At 41.9% G+C, this 15,516-nt stretch overlaps 1 protein-coding gene across 2 annotated transcripts in view; it reads left to right on the forward strand.

The window, feature by feature from the left end:
- The window catches only part of phf2 (PHD finger protein 2), a 57,773-nt gene that overhangs the window by 5,773 nt on the left and 36,484 nt on the right, over positions 1 to 15,516 (forward strand). For both annotated transcript variants that reach the window (XM_072382988.1, XM_072382989.1), the window contains exons 2-4: positions 9,428 to 9,513; positions 9,623 to 9,737; positions 10,696 to 10,856. In XM_072382988.1, coding sequence (XP_072239089.1) covers positions 9,428 to 9,513; positions 9,623 to 9,737; positions 10,696 to 10,856 — 362 coding nt within the window. The remainder of the gene's footprint in view (positions 1 to 9,427; positions 9,514 to 9,622; positions 9,738 to 10,695; positions 10,857 to 15,516) is intronic.

Here is a 15,516-nt window from a genome sequence, read left to right on the forward strand (position 1 = left end):
CAAAACATGTTTTTACAACCTTTCACATTAAAGATCGTTTGTGTAAAAAATAAGAAAAAAGGACTCAAAAGACTTAGCTTTTTAAACCATTGACATCTCAACAGGCTTTCAGCTCGGAGATAGCCCAAGAAATGTTTTTGTGTACAACAAAATTAATTGTAAATAAATTTCGACATCAAGTAGATATCGGCCACTGCCATCAGTTGATGTTTATCCTTTTCACCAGTTGGCCAGTTGCAGTCAACAAGCTGAATATCAGCTGATACTGATGTAAGGCCAATATATTTGTGAATCCCTAGTTTTAATGTTATAGGTAATTAATGTATATGATTCATATGAAACTATAACTATTAAAAAATAATAATCATTCTCCTGATTATGAAATGCTGTAAGGAATATTTTTGTGCTGATTGAAACTTTACACCCAAATACATGGGAAAATAAGGTATTCGTTAAAAAATCCCAGAAATGTTCCTACAAATATATGCTGTAACAGTTTTAACAGTTTTATGATTGTGCAGTTAAATTAGAAAACACAATACATAGATACATTTGTAATTCAGTATATAGGTAGATTTACTGATTATCAAATGTAATTTAATTTGGTAATAACAAAACAATGACTGATGAATTATTGAGTTTCTGATGTACTTGAATTGTTGCTGTACACACTGTATGATGATTAGACCTACAGTATGTAATATAGCTTAAATAGCTGTAAATATTGAGTAAAGCATTAGGGTTGTTAATGGACTTCTCCACTAACTAACATTGCACTTACAAGTTGGAGTACTCCTGAGAATATGTATTTAATAACAGTGATTGAAATAAAACCCAGACAAGCCATGATGTCCTGGACTTTTAAAGAGGACCTATTATGCAAAAAACATTTTCCCAGCTCTTTTACACCAATATCTTTTAATTTGGGTTGCGTACACCATTGCAGAAAGTGCTGGCTCAATTTGTGGTGGCAGTTACCCGTGTCTGAGGCTTTCTCAAATCTGCTGGTGTCTGGGGCAGGCGCCATTGCCCTGCCATGGCACACAGCTTAGTAATGTTTACATTACTTGTATTTAAATACACATTTTTACACATATGGGGCCTCGTCATTCTCAGGGTCTGACTCTGGCTTAAACATAAATGGTTGCAACGGTGTATGGGCAGCCATGACCAGTGCTCTGCTCAGCTGTGTGTCATAGCAGCCTGACACCGAACTGAGGTCGGCACGGTTGGGTGGAAGTCGGGTGGAAGAGTGGGGCGGAGTGAGCAGCCGGCAGCAGCTCATTTTCATTTAAAGGGACAGACACGTAAACCGACCGCCTGAGTGCAGAGTGCTACAGATAGGGTACAGAGAGGGCTGCTGTGCTTGATCCGTGAGGAATTTGACTAAATAATTTAACAGAAATGTCATTAGGGTGCCTGGGACCTGTGTGAACTGGTGGAAAAGAAAAATTTGTTCTCCTTTAAAGAGCCTAGTTTGGACAACAATGTCTACTAAACCTCTAGCTAGTATTTTTACTCTGAACTTTCCTTACCATGTAATCACTAGTGTCTCCAGACACACCTTGAAATGGTCTAGACAATCTCAAAATAATCACGTCTGTTTTTCTCTGTGTCTTGCACAGAGGAGAACAGAGGAGTCGGTGAATGCACAACTGTGTATCAAGGTCAAAACAAGAGTTTAACTTACATAACAGGTACTCTCCTGTTATCGTTTTTTGACATACAAAGTCATCTAAATCCTTCAGATATAGCTGGCAGGTCCTCACTTTACCTAACATATTTAAACTTAATCATAATTGCAATGCTAACACACACACACACATAAATGGGTGGAGCCACAGTAAAACACTTTTTTTCCCATGTAAAAAATTGCTTTAATTAATTGTTTTAGGTTTGCTTTGAGGTTTATCTTTGAGGTTTTAGAATATTATTTTTTGCTCATAACAATAGAAAAGCTTTTATTTTCGTAACGTGTTATTGTATTCATTTCAGTGAATTGAAAATGCGTGCTGTTGTAAGTTTGGCTAAATTTACATGTACATTGATGATTCAGCGAGAAAAAGCAACAGAAAGTCTGCTCCACTTCCCTCTCGCTGTTGTCTCATTGCGCTGAAGTTGTAAGCCAAAGCCTATCTGCTACATGTCAGTCCTAAGGCGCACACACACAGATGCACACATAGCAGACAACCAGATTTTGTCCTCATGGGAGAACACTGGTGACACTCGTCTTCTAAGGAAGCCAATAGATTTAGAAAAAAAAAAGAGAACACAGAGGAAGTCTTTGCACGAAAAACAGTCGTGTTAACAGCTCATGCAAACTTCAAGTCAAATTAGCCTTGCGATTGAAAATCACTCACTGATTTAAAAAGTCTTACTTTGATGGGGAAACACCCACTTCTGTTATGCAGAGACCTCAACTTTTGTTAGACAGACTATGACCAGTTGCATACCAAATCAGTAAATCAAAGAATTTAAACTCCAATTTATCAGCTGTATGTAAAACACAAAAAACTCCTCTGCACATCTCAACACAACTTTATGTAAAAGTTTAACGTTTCACGCTAAATTTCCTGCCTTGCCAAGAGAGGTTGAATGTGTTTATAGTTGTGGTGGTAAACTCGGTTAATTTTTTTGGCTCGGGTTACTCACTAACGTGATCCGGTTCACTTAAGTCTGTGTTATTGACCACTATTACTGATAATAATTACAACAATAATAATACTCATCATCATCATTATAGCATGTGCATAAAATACAGTATATCAGTCACATAACAAATACCAGTGTGTTTATTCACTTGTTTATTGCAATATTTAACTTATTACTTAGATCCACAGACTGGTGTAAAGTTCTGAGTCTGCAGTGTTTCCCGTAAGTCCGCTAACTCCAGTCACTGAGCCGATTCAACCGATTTGTCTGAATTCGCGTTTTTTCTGGTGAGTCTGCTGCCTTTCCATGAGTCTGCTAACTCTCCTTGTGTACTTAGTAACGGACAGCCAAAAAACTCTTGGATCCAGGGTTAATGGAAACCTCTGACTCGTGATTCAGTACAAAGGTTTGAATCATTAACCCGGGTGATGCAGCAACTGACCAGCTCTAGTTTATAGCACAGAGATGAACAGGCAGCACAGGAGATGAATCACAGCAGTTATGATTGTCCTTACATCTGTCATTGGCTGGTGTGCTCTACCCCATATGCTCAATGGTTATAGCCCCAAAACATCCTTAATAAGATAAGAAGAAACAAGAAAAACACAGACAGAGTCTCTGCAGAGAAACACACCACCACACAGTTCTAGTGAGACATTAGTTATGGCTGAGTCTCATTACCTTTGTATGAGCTTGTTTTAGGACTCTTTTAAGTAAGTCTTTAGTGTCTTTTCTTTAGGGGATTTATGCTCAAATTGAAATTGCTATTTAAAATGAATGTGTCTTACTTAATTGCAGAAATTGGCCTCAGGAGCACATTTGAATAACTTCCTAATTGCACGTAGTCTGTACTTCTTGTGATTGCAGCAGCTTTAGTTGCAGATCTTGCAAATCTTATTTGAATTCAGCTGCCTTGCAAAGCATAAGAAAAAAAGAAAACATTTTTCAGAATATGATGTCTGTTGATCTAAATGTTCTCACACTCAGCACATCAGTTACTTGATTCCGCAGCGATACACTTGCCAAGGGTGAAGCAGATCACATGAATGTTGGACTAAAAATATGAAAAACAACAAGCACATAACTAGATATTTTCAATTTGTGTTTGTCTTAATGGACATTTTTTAATTTGATATATTTTATATTCTTGAGTAAACAATTTCTGACTGACTGAATGATATAAGTGCTTAACAGTGAGAATTAAGACCAAATAGACATGTTACATGAACACAAAACCATGTATTACTGGGTATCCTCAGTAACACGGAGAAGTGCAAAATTAATAAGTAAAAGTAAAAAAAGTAAAAGGTCTAAGTCAGTTTCAGAACTGCTCAAGGACAAAGCTGCACCACAGCTTATAATGTCATTAGAGATGGGGCATTAAACTCAGCAAAAGTTTAAAGATTCATCTACTCCCAAAAAGTATATTCTTAAACCAATGAAGCAACAAGTTAAGAAAAAGTCATCTGATCCCATGATGTGCATTTAGTCTCCGTATCACAGATTTAACTGTTGTCAGAGCGAGGTGTCTCTGTAAGTTGAGACTGGCCTTAAAATGAACCTTGGTAAAAAAATAAAAAAGACAGCCCTGTCCTGAGTTTACAGATTTAATGATTTAACAGAAGTCATCTCATCTGAACACTTCTGCTCCTCTGTCTCATGTAAACATATATTTATCCACACATTTCATATTTTGCATGAATTTAAGGAACTTTCCTTTAAGCTGCCAAGCTAGGGATGTCATGAACAAGCATTTCCATTAGACACACACACTTACACACTGTAAAGGCAGGCCATGTGGCAAAGCTGTGGAGTTCCCATGGGGGAAGCCTCCCAGTTCATTGAGTTGAAGAGCAGCGGCCTCAAACGGGAGGAATTTGTTTGTGCAAGACACCAGGACAGCTGAATGGGAGGAGCAGGGCGTCACCGTTAGTCATGTCTCGCCAGGCAAATTCATCAGTCATGTCATTCAAATACAGTTTCTAATTTTTGTTTCTTTTTTTTTATTACAGCTGAAACTTTTTAAACTTTACTACCCAAAGAACTACATTTTTCCCCTCATTGCTGTTAATGAATTAGAATTAGAATGAATTCTAAATTAATTCATGTCTTTAGAACTTTTGGTCTTCTTTGATATCTTGCATGATTCTATTTTACTTTGCTTTGTTTTTATTGATTTGTTTCAACTGGAAACTGTATAAAAACTATAGTAAAGATGATCATGTTACAGGCAAACCGAGGCAATATATACATATAACTCAAAATCATTGAACCCCTTTTTCCCCCATCAGTGATTCCTCAGTTTGACATTTTTCTGCTGGAAGGCTTCAAACACACCATTATTTGGTTTGACTCAACATAGACTTCTGGACTACAATTTTCAAATAAAAAAACTTTTTTATTATTTAATTTCTTATGCATGGATCCTGCATCCTAGGCTACTATGAAATTGGAAACTATTGATAGGAGGCAAACTGTATTAATTCAAGAAACACTTCCTTTCACAGCAGCTGAGCTATAAACCACTGAGCTAAAACAAATTGACTGCTTGTGAATGTACAGTGTTTAAAACTGATAGAGGCTCTCTGCTATCCTGCACTGTCCTGTCCCTTTTACCTGCATTGTCCTGTCCGTAGTCTGCGGTCTTTCAACAGAATTGGATTGGGCCTTAGTGGAGTCTTCATGTTCTCCATGTGCTTGTGTGGTTTCAGATGTATGTGAACTGATGCCTCTGAATTGGCTTAGGTGTGAGTATGAGCTCGCCTGCTTGTCTCTTTGTGTTAGTCCTCTGATGGGTTGGTGATGTTACCCGCCTGCTGCACGGATGACAGCTATCCTTCCTTGGGTGAAGTGGGTGTAGCTGATGTTTGTTTTGTTTTTTTATTTTTCCACAAAGTCTTTTTTCCAAATGAAGCAAATGTTAGCTTAATTGTTGTAAGCAAAAATAACTATATTTTCTATACTCTTCAGCGATCTTATACTGTTCAGATAATATTTATATGAATTAATTATTTTTTTTCGTGCTGCATCTTGGTGATAATGATTTGTTATGTTTCACTTTTATTTCACATTAAGGTGAATGTCTTTGGGGTATCCATGTTTTTTCTGACAGAAAAAGCAATTTGAAGGCATCCTCATTGCTCGCTGTGGCTCGCTGTGGTAGAGTTTCTCATTATTTTCTGACCAAAGCGGTTAACTGATGAATGTTAGAAACAATATGAATGCTGTTGTTAGGCCTGTGTGATATATCAACTTGTCATTTGTGTAGACTTTTTTCCAAATAAGAATCAGCCAGTACTGTTTAAATCCGTTGCTGCAGTCATGTGTTTCACTTTTCTTCTGTCACCTCTGCAGAGCAGCTACAGCCTGACTGTGACTGTGAGCCGCGCATGTAAACTGAACTTTCTCAGATTGACTTTATATGTAAATATGCAGAATCATTTAGAGACACCATTAATCTGTCTCCACGAAAGAGCTAAAATCAGAAGAACTGATTTGAAATATATTTCACTTTAAAAAGCATGAAATGTAACACAGGTTTTGCATTTACATGTTACATGCCTCATTGGTTGTTAAAATGTGAGAATTATCTAGCTTTTCATGCGGCCGGCAGTTCAGGCACCAGCCAACCAAATCAACTGACCGATCACTTGCCTGATCTCGTGACTGTTTCTACAGTTTCAAATGTCAATAACTGTTGTTGTAAATAGGAAATTGTCTTTAATTTTTCATTATTTTTAAACCTTGGGGCTTTTTTTCCTTGTTTTCAAATCCATCCATCATCTACTGCTTCTCCAGGGATCGGGTCGCGGGGGCAGTTGCTTGAGCAGAGAAACCCAGATGTCCCTGTCCCCGGACACTTCCTCCAGCTCTTCCGTGGGGACCCCGAGGTGTTCCCAGGTCAACCGAGACACATAGTCTCTCCAACGTATCCTGGGTCTTCCCCGGGGTCTCCTCCGAGTGGGATGTGCTCGGAACACCTCACCAGGGAGGTGTCTAGGAGGCATCCTAACCAGATGCCCGATCCACCACATCTGGCTCCTCTCGATGCGGAGGAGCAGTGGCTCTACTCCGAGCCTCTCCCACATGACCGAGCTTCTCACCCTATCTCTAAGTGAGAGCCCAGAGAAAGCCCATTTCGGCCGCTTGTATTCGCGATCTCATTCTTTCGGTCACTACCCACAGCTCATGACCATAGGTGAGGGTACGAACCTTTTTCGCCTTCTGGCTCAGCTCCTTCTTTACCACGACTAGCCGATGTAGAGTCCGCATCACTGCCCTGAGATACTTAAACTCCTCCACTTGGGGAAGGATCTCATTCCCAACCGGGAGAGGGCATTCCACCCTTTTCCGACTGTGGACCATGGTCTCACATCTTTGGATGTGCTGATTCTCATCCCAACCGTTTCACACTCGGCTTCGAAACTGCTCCAGTGAGAACTGAAGATCACAGCCCGGCGATACTAATGGAACCACATCATCCGCAAAAAGCAGGGACCCAATTTGGAGGTCGCCAAACTGGACCCCATCAATGCCATGGCTGCACCTAGAAATTCTGTCTATAAAAATTAGGAGCAGAATCGATGACAATGGGGAAACCCTGACTGAGTCCAACCCTCACTAGAAACGCATCCGACTTACTGCCGGCAATGTGGACCAAACTCTGACACCGATCATACAGAGACCAAATAGCCCCTATCAAGGGGTCCTTCACTCCATACTCCCGGAGCACCCCCCACAGGACTTCCCAAGGGACACGGTCGAACGCCTTCTCCAAGTCCACAAAACACATGTAAACTGGTTGGGCAAACTCCCATGCACCCTCCAGGACCCTGCTGAGGGTGTAGAGCTGGTCCACTGTTCCACAGCCAGGACAAAAACCACTCTGTTCCTCCTGAATCCGAGATTTGAGTATTTGACAGATCCTCCTCTCCAGTTTCCCCCGAATAGACCTTACCAGGGCGGCTGAGAAGTGTGATCCCCCTGTAGTTGGAACACACCCTCCGGTCCCCCTTTTTAAAGATGGGGACCAACACCTCGATCTGCCAGTCCAGAGGCACTGTCCCCAATGTCCACTCGATGTTGCAGAGGCGTGTCAACCAAGACAGCACTACAGTCGGGCGGCTGTAGCTCAGGAGGAAGAGCAGTCGCCAATCAAACAGAAGGTCGGTGGTTCGACTCTGGCTTCCCTGGGCTACATGTTCGAAGCGTCCTTGGGCAAGACGCTGAACCCCACGTTGCCTACCGATGTATCCAATGGTGTATGAATGGTTAGAAAGCACGTAATTATGTGTAGACTTAAGACGTGCTGTGTGTGTGAATGGGTGAATGTGGCATGTAGTGTTAGAAGCGCTTTGAGTGGTTAGTTAGACTAGAAAAGCACTATACAAGTACAGTCCATTTACCATTTACAATATCCAGAGCCTTGAGGAACTCCGGACGGACCTCATCCACCCCCAGGACCTTGTCACCGTGGAGCTTTTTGACCACCTCGGCAACCTCAGCCCCAGAAATGGGAGGCCGCACATCCGAGCTCCCCGACTCAGCTTCCTCATCGGAAGGCGTATCGGTGGGATTGAGAAGGTTCTCAAAGTATTCCCCCCACCGACTCACAACGTCCCTAGTTGAGGTCAGCAGAGACCCACCTCCACCATACACAGTGTTGACGGTGCACCACTTCCCCCCCTGAGCCGCCAGATGGTGGACCAGAATCTCTTCGAGGCCGCCCGGAAGCCGTTCTCCATGGCCTCACCAAACTCCCCCCACACCCTAGTTTTTGCCTTAGCAACCACCGAGGCTGCGTTCCGCTTGGCCTGTCGGTACCCATCAGCTGCTTCCAGAGTCCCACTGGCTAAAAAGGCGCGACAGGACTCCTTCTTCAGCTTGACAGCTTTGGTTCGGAGGTTGCCGCCACGACAGGCCCCGGCCACCTTACCTGCCACAGCTCCGGTCAGCCACCTCAACAATGGAGGCACGGAACATGTCTTGTAGTCCAGTGCCTCCTCCAGGAAGTCCAAAAAGGGTGGGTACTCTAAACTGCTGTTTTGTATGTAAGCACAAACAACAGTAAGGACCCATCCCCCCACCCGAAGGCGGAGAGAGGCTACCCTCTCGTCCACCGGGGTAAACCCCAAAGTACAGTGCGTCGAGATGAGTGCGACAAGCCAGAACCTCTCAGCCTCACGCACCAGCTCAGGCTCCTTCCCTAACAGAGAGGTGACATTCCACATTGCAGCCTACCCCCTTTGCCCCTCCCACGGGTGGTGAACCCCTCAAAAGGGCAACCCACGTCGTGTTTTCGGGCTGTACCCGACCGAGCCCCATGGGCACAGACTCCAGGGGGAAGCCCCGGTGACAGATGTCCGGGCAAAGGAAGACATTGCTAGCTGTTCTTTGTCTTTGTTTTCAAATCATGTATATTTTATCAATGTGATTTAAAGTGGCAAATATCATTTAAAATATAGCAACAGTATTCCCTCTGCTGCTGACTGTTGATGGGTGAGCTGATTAATTAAGAAAATAAGATGAATTAATAATAATAATAATTTTAAAAAATCATTACCTGCAGGCCGGCCATCAGTGCAGTCATGACATGACGCTGACATCACAGTGACTCATTATGTAATTGTAACATCTCTTACAGTGAACATTGACTATTGCGAATCAGTAACAGCTGCCTTGATAGGAAGACATACATTCACAAGAACTGTACCTCAAATTATGAACAGTTGGTTCAATTCCTCAACAGTAAACAGTGCTGCTGTTGTCATTTCAGCTGTGTTGGGGTGGATGAAGATGATGCTCCAGATATTGACATTTATCACTGTCCAAACTGTGAGGAGACCCACGGCAAATCCACGTGTGAGTAGCTGCACTAACTTATGTTGCTGTGAGTCGAAGCCATATCAGTCAAAACCGCAGCTGTGATAAAAATGAGCCAATTGTTGATCGGTGTTTCTCTCTTCTTCAGTGAAAAAGAAAAAGAACTGGAGCAAACATGATACGGGGCAAACCACAGATATCAAAGCAGTCCAGAACGGCAGTCAAGTGTTCATCAAAGAGCTTCGCAGCAGAACGTTTCCAAGGTAAAGATCGACTTACCTTGAATTACAGTCCACAAATCACTAACACCCTCTTTATTCATATCCAGTATGATGTGATGACAAGTTGAAAAATTTACTTAAAGGTACTAAGGTGAAATTTTCAGTTTAATTTCATGTTTGTACACTGTTTATTTTGTACACTTTTAGAGATTATTTAGCTGTTAGTTATTATTTTTTTGTCATTGTGTACATTTTCAGTGAAATAGGCACAGAACTGACATGAGATACAACCCTGTTCTACATAACAGTTCAATTTATTACCTAATTTCTTACTTACTCTAGTTTTTAGTTTAAATATTAGAACATCATTTACAAACGACGGAACGTGGAAATCTTTTCAAATGAAAATAAGAGTGATTGACTGGTTATATTTAAGAAGTAGATTATCAGGTGACGAGAACATCTGGTGTGACCCATCATATTAACCTGCGATAACTCGAAAGGATGAAATCATTCAGCAGCGTACATGTGGCATCTCCTCAGATATAAAAAGATAGTATCATATACAAATAGTCCAACATTTTATTTTATGTATATATTCTTTTTTTTCTTTAATTTAGTCAAATGTTTACATATTAGCGTTTATATTGTTTGTTGATTATTTTACTTCTTTGGAAACGCTCTTGTACATGTCCTGTACTTGCAAAGGCCATATCTAATTGTTCCTTTTGTGTGATGAGGAGTGCGTTCATCCTCAACTTAATGATCAGACTTGATGGAATCTGATATGATGAATGAATTTGTAATAAGGGAACAGCAGTTTTCTGTGGCTGAATTGTACATAGGTATTTTGCATATTTGAATACTTCCATTGGGGGGCACTGTCTGATAACTTTTGAAGATCAGCTTTTATATAGTTTCACACAATGATCAGGTGTCAGTTTGTGTCTTTACTTCATGACGCCTTGATCACAGTGTTTCCCCTCTGTGTCCCTGTCAGTGCTGATGACATAGTGGTGAAACTAAGTGGAAGTCAGCTGACCTTGGAGTACCTGGAGGAAAACAGCTTCAATGAACCAATCCTTGTTCAGAAGAAAGACGGTCTCGGCATGTCCATGCCCGCCCCCACCTTCTACATTAGTGATGTGGAGAACTACGTTGGTAAGAAATTCAGTGACTGTACATCACTCCTGTTCCAGTACTAATAACACCAGTACTACCAGGCCTGGAATTTCGTCATTTTAGGGGCAAAGCCACTTGGCCTTTTGTGTTGTCACTTTTTTGAGGACACAAAAGCCAAAAGCCAGGGCATCAAGGCCATAAAATAAAACAATGATTTTAAGTCCACGTCCATATAATTTAAGGACTAATGACGTTTCTGAGGAAGATTGGCGTCTCAGTTGAAACTGTCAAGCAGGTAAAAAAATATATCCCATACTTTTTTATGTCTTTTTTATGTTTTTACACTCTTTACTTCCTGCTTCTAAAGAGTGCAGACGCGTCTCTGCTTCCTCCTGCTGCTTACTGCTTAATTTGCTTTTAAATCATTCTATTTCTTTCCACAAGTCTTGGATATAATTCTTTTCTTTTTCTTTTAAGTGAACCAAGACTTTCAAAATAATTTTTAATCATTTTTTATTCTTTTTACAACTTATCTGACGAGCCAGCAACTCCGTGTGCGTGGCCTACACACAGCTGAAGCCTGATTTACAGTGTCTGGGCACCTAGCACTCAGCTAAAGCTAAATAGCCTGGAAAGGTGCTAACCGTTAGGCTAACTAGCAACAAGATGCCTCCCTTCTCCACAGATGACTACTACAGCCTCCTGCAGAAGATTGCAGTACTGGAGACGAAAATTCATCGCTTAGAAGTAAATGTGGAGGTAAATGGACTATGTGGAAATGAAACAACCTTGCCATTGATTCAAAACAGCGGAGATGAGCAAGCTAACACACAGCTAAGGAGCACAAATAACACAACCAAGAAAGCAGACTCTGTGCATTATAATAAATCAGCTAATAATAATCCTCCCTGGAACTGTCTCGGTGCAAAACCAAAAAGTAAATCATGTCTCCTGAAAGTGGGAGGACGAGAAACCGACTGGCCTTCACTCCCTACGAGGCAGAGGAGCTCTTCTACCCCTGTACATGGGAGGAAACAGGACTGGACATCTGTGAATGGGAAGGTTAACAACAAACCTCCAAAACAACCGAGTGTGAAACTGCAGAACAGATTTGCTCCACTATCGATGGACTCTGGATCTCTATTGGACGACCATCCATCCCAAAGCAGCAAGGCAAGGACTGAAAACCAGTTGGAAAGTAAAAGGCCACAGGGAAAGCTAAAGGCTGGGCCTCAAACTCTGATTGTGGGTGACTCTGCCGTAAATGATGTTCAAAGGATGTGCCGTAAGAACACTAAAGTCCTCTGCTTTCCTCTGGATATGGTTAACGATCTAAAGGAGAGAATTCTTGGAATTGCACATGAATATCCAACTGTGACAAACATCGTTCTACATACAGGGTCAAACGATGTGTCCAAGCAACAATCCGAGGTTCTGAAACGGGACTTCATTGGATTATTAAACACAGTGAGCTCGCTGAATGCAGCTGTATTCATCAGTGGACCTGTACCACCAGTCCGAGGAGGAGAGGAAAGATTCAGCAGGTTGCTGGCACTGAATAAATGGCTTTTATTGGCATGTGCTGACCACTCAGTGCATTTTATTAATAATTTTAACATTTTTTGGGAACGCAGGCATCTTTTTAAGGCAAATGGATTTAATTTTAACAAGTCAGGGGTGAAACTGTTCACCTCCAACATGTTTTATTTCCTATGTCATCCATCTGTGCTCGGGGCCAAGGCTGAGATAAACGTGGAGTTATCTCATAGAGAGGAACAAACAAATCCCAGCAGAAACCTTGAGGAGGAACTCCATCTGCCCCCACCCAAGAGGAACTTTGGAAAGGAGAGACATCAGAGGCAAGAAGAGAGGTCTTTATTTGCCCCAAACCCTCTCAACAGCACTAATGACCAGGACCAGGGACCAGGACCAGGACCTTCCCCAGCCCCCCAAACCCCTGACAGGTCATTGTGCTCCTCACCCTCCCTTTCTCCCTCCTCCTCCCCTCACCTGAAATTCACTGAGGAGATGATGGAGCGGGTCAATGCTGGGCTTAGATCTACCCCCCAGCCCAATCCCTTTTTATCCCCCATAAACCCCCCACCAAAGCGGCCAAAGGTTCCCCGCCGAGCCCCGCCCCTACTAGAGCAGCCGAAGCGACGGAGCCCAGCCCCACCCCCTTCTGTCCCTTCACGCTGCCACCATGTACTGTCTCCGCAGTCTGATGTGTGATGTGTGAGGGGTCCAAGCTGTGTGGATTCTGTGGAGACTGTGTGGAGACTTTTCCCAGGACAAGCTTGGACCCTGTTCATTAGAAGATTTTAAAATTTCTGTACTTTTAGGTGACAGAAGGAGAAATGTGACCCAGTCAAAACACAGAGAGTTGCACTCAAAATCTTTAAATAAAGTAAACATACCTTGTGTGCCACAGACTGCTCCCAAACACGAGGGGGCAAATAATACCTCTAAAACACTTAAGTTGGCTTTATTAAATGTTAGGTCTTTAGCTGGGAAAACATTCTTAATTAATGATTTTATCACTGAGCACACACTGGATTTTATGTTTTTAACTGAAACTTGGTTGGAACAAAATAACAGTGCTGCTGTTCTTATTGAGTCGACCCCTCCTGGTTACAGTTTTATCAGCGAGGCCAGAGTGAGCAGGAGAGGAGGAGGGGTCGCAGTCTTATTCAATGAATCATTTCAATGTAAGCAGTTATCTCCTGGAAGTTTTCAGTCCTTTGAATATATGGCTATACAGCTGAAGGCCTCACCCAGAGTCCTGTTTCTGAATATTTACAGGCCCCCGAAATACTGTGCAGATTTTTCTGAAGACCTCAGTGAACTGCTGTCTATGATCTGTGTTGATTTTGACTGTATAATTATTGTTGGTGATTTTAACATCCATATGGACAACCCTCAGGACAGAGGGACTAAAGACCTGAGTAACACTCTGGACAACTTTGGGCTGACTCAGCATGTAACAGAGCCCATGCACAATAGGGGGCACACTCTAGACTTAGTGATCTCCAAGGGTCTAAGCATTTCAAAGATTACTGTGTCTGATGTGGGCCTGTCTGACCATTCCTGTGTTTTCTTTGAGAGTACGATTTCAGTGCACACAAATGTCCAACAGCAGTGATCTCAAAACGGTGTATAACTGAAAACAGTAGTAAGATCTTTAACCAGGTTTTCTCTTTAACACCTGCCCTGTCCGGGGGTTCAGTCAGTGAGCTTGTCAGTAGCTTCAATACTAAAATGTTAAATGTTATGGATACTATTGCTCCCATCAAGGTGAAGCTTATCTCTGGAAGGAAGAAGTCTCCATGGCGAAATTCCACACTGGTGAAAAATGGGAAAAGAGAGTGTCGGAAAGCTGAGCGCAGATGGAGAAAAACAAATCTCCAGGTTCATTATGACATCTATAAAGAGAAACTTCACTCTTATAATTTACAACTGAGGAATGCAAGGAAATCCTACTTCTCTGACATCATCACCAAAAACAGTCATAATGCTCGGGCCTTATTTGCTACAGTTGACAGGCTAACAAACCCTCCTGTGTCAGTGGCAAATGAACTCCATTCCACCATGGCCTGCAATGACTTTGCCAAATTCTTCATAGACAAAGTCCAAAATATTAGACAAGCAGTTAGTACATATGCTAAACCTGCTGCTGATGTACCGTGTCCACCGAAAACCGGTTTAAACACCATGACACTATTTCAACCCATTAACAGTAAAGACCTGGAGGACATCTTACGTCACCTGAAGTCCTCCTCTTGCTGTTTAGACATCCTACCAACAGGTTTTTTCAAAGGGGTCTCAAAGACTTTGGAGTCAGACCTGTTACTGATTGTGAACTTGTCCTTAACGTCAGGTGTGTTTCCAGAGCCACTAAAAACAGCTGTAATTAAACCTCTGCTGAAAAAGGACAATCTTGACAAGACGCAAATGAACAACTACAGGCCCATCTCAAATCTCCCATTTTTAAGTAAGATCATTGAAAAAGCGGTTTTTCAACAGCTTAATTACTTTTTAACACAAAATAACTGCTATGATACCTTCCAGTCAGGCTTTAGACAGCACCACAGCACTGAGACTGCTCTGACTAAAGTGTTTAATGACATATGTCTGAATACAGACAGTGGAAAAGTGTCAGTCTTAGTTTTACTGGATCTCAGTGCTGCCTTTGATACAGTTGACCACAATATATTACTCAAACAACTGGAGAACTGGGCTGGTCTTTCCGGAACTGTACTAAACTGGTTCAAAACATACTTAGAGAACAGGAAGTACTTTGTGTCAATAGATAACTTTACATCTGAGCAGACAAGAATCACATGTGGAGTTCCCCAAGGTTCCATCCTGGGACCTCTTCTGTTTAACATCTACATGCTCCCACTGGCACAGATTATAAAAAACAACCAAATAAACTACCATAGCTATGCAGATGACACACAGATGTATATAACAATGTCACCAGGAGACAGAGGGCCTGTACAGGCCCTTGGAAAATGCATTGAGGAGATTAATGACTGGATGTCCCACTTCCTCCAGCTAAACAAAAACAAAACTGAGGTAATTGTCTTTGGAGCCAAAGATAAACGATTGAAAGTCACCACAGAGCTTCAATCTATAAATCTAAAAACGACCAACCAGGCCAGAAATCTCGGTGTAGTGATGGACTCAGACCTAAATT

This window comes from Leuresthes tenuis, unplaced genomic scaffold (genome assembly GCF_036924035.1).
Source record: "Leuresthes tenuis unplaced genomic scaffold, fLeuTen1.0.hap1 SCAF_3, whole genome shotgun sequence".
In the NCBI taxonomy this organism is placed as follows: Eukaryota; Metazoa; Chordata; class Actinopteri; order Atheriniformes; family Atherinopsidae; genus Leuresthes; species Leuresthes tenuis.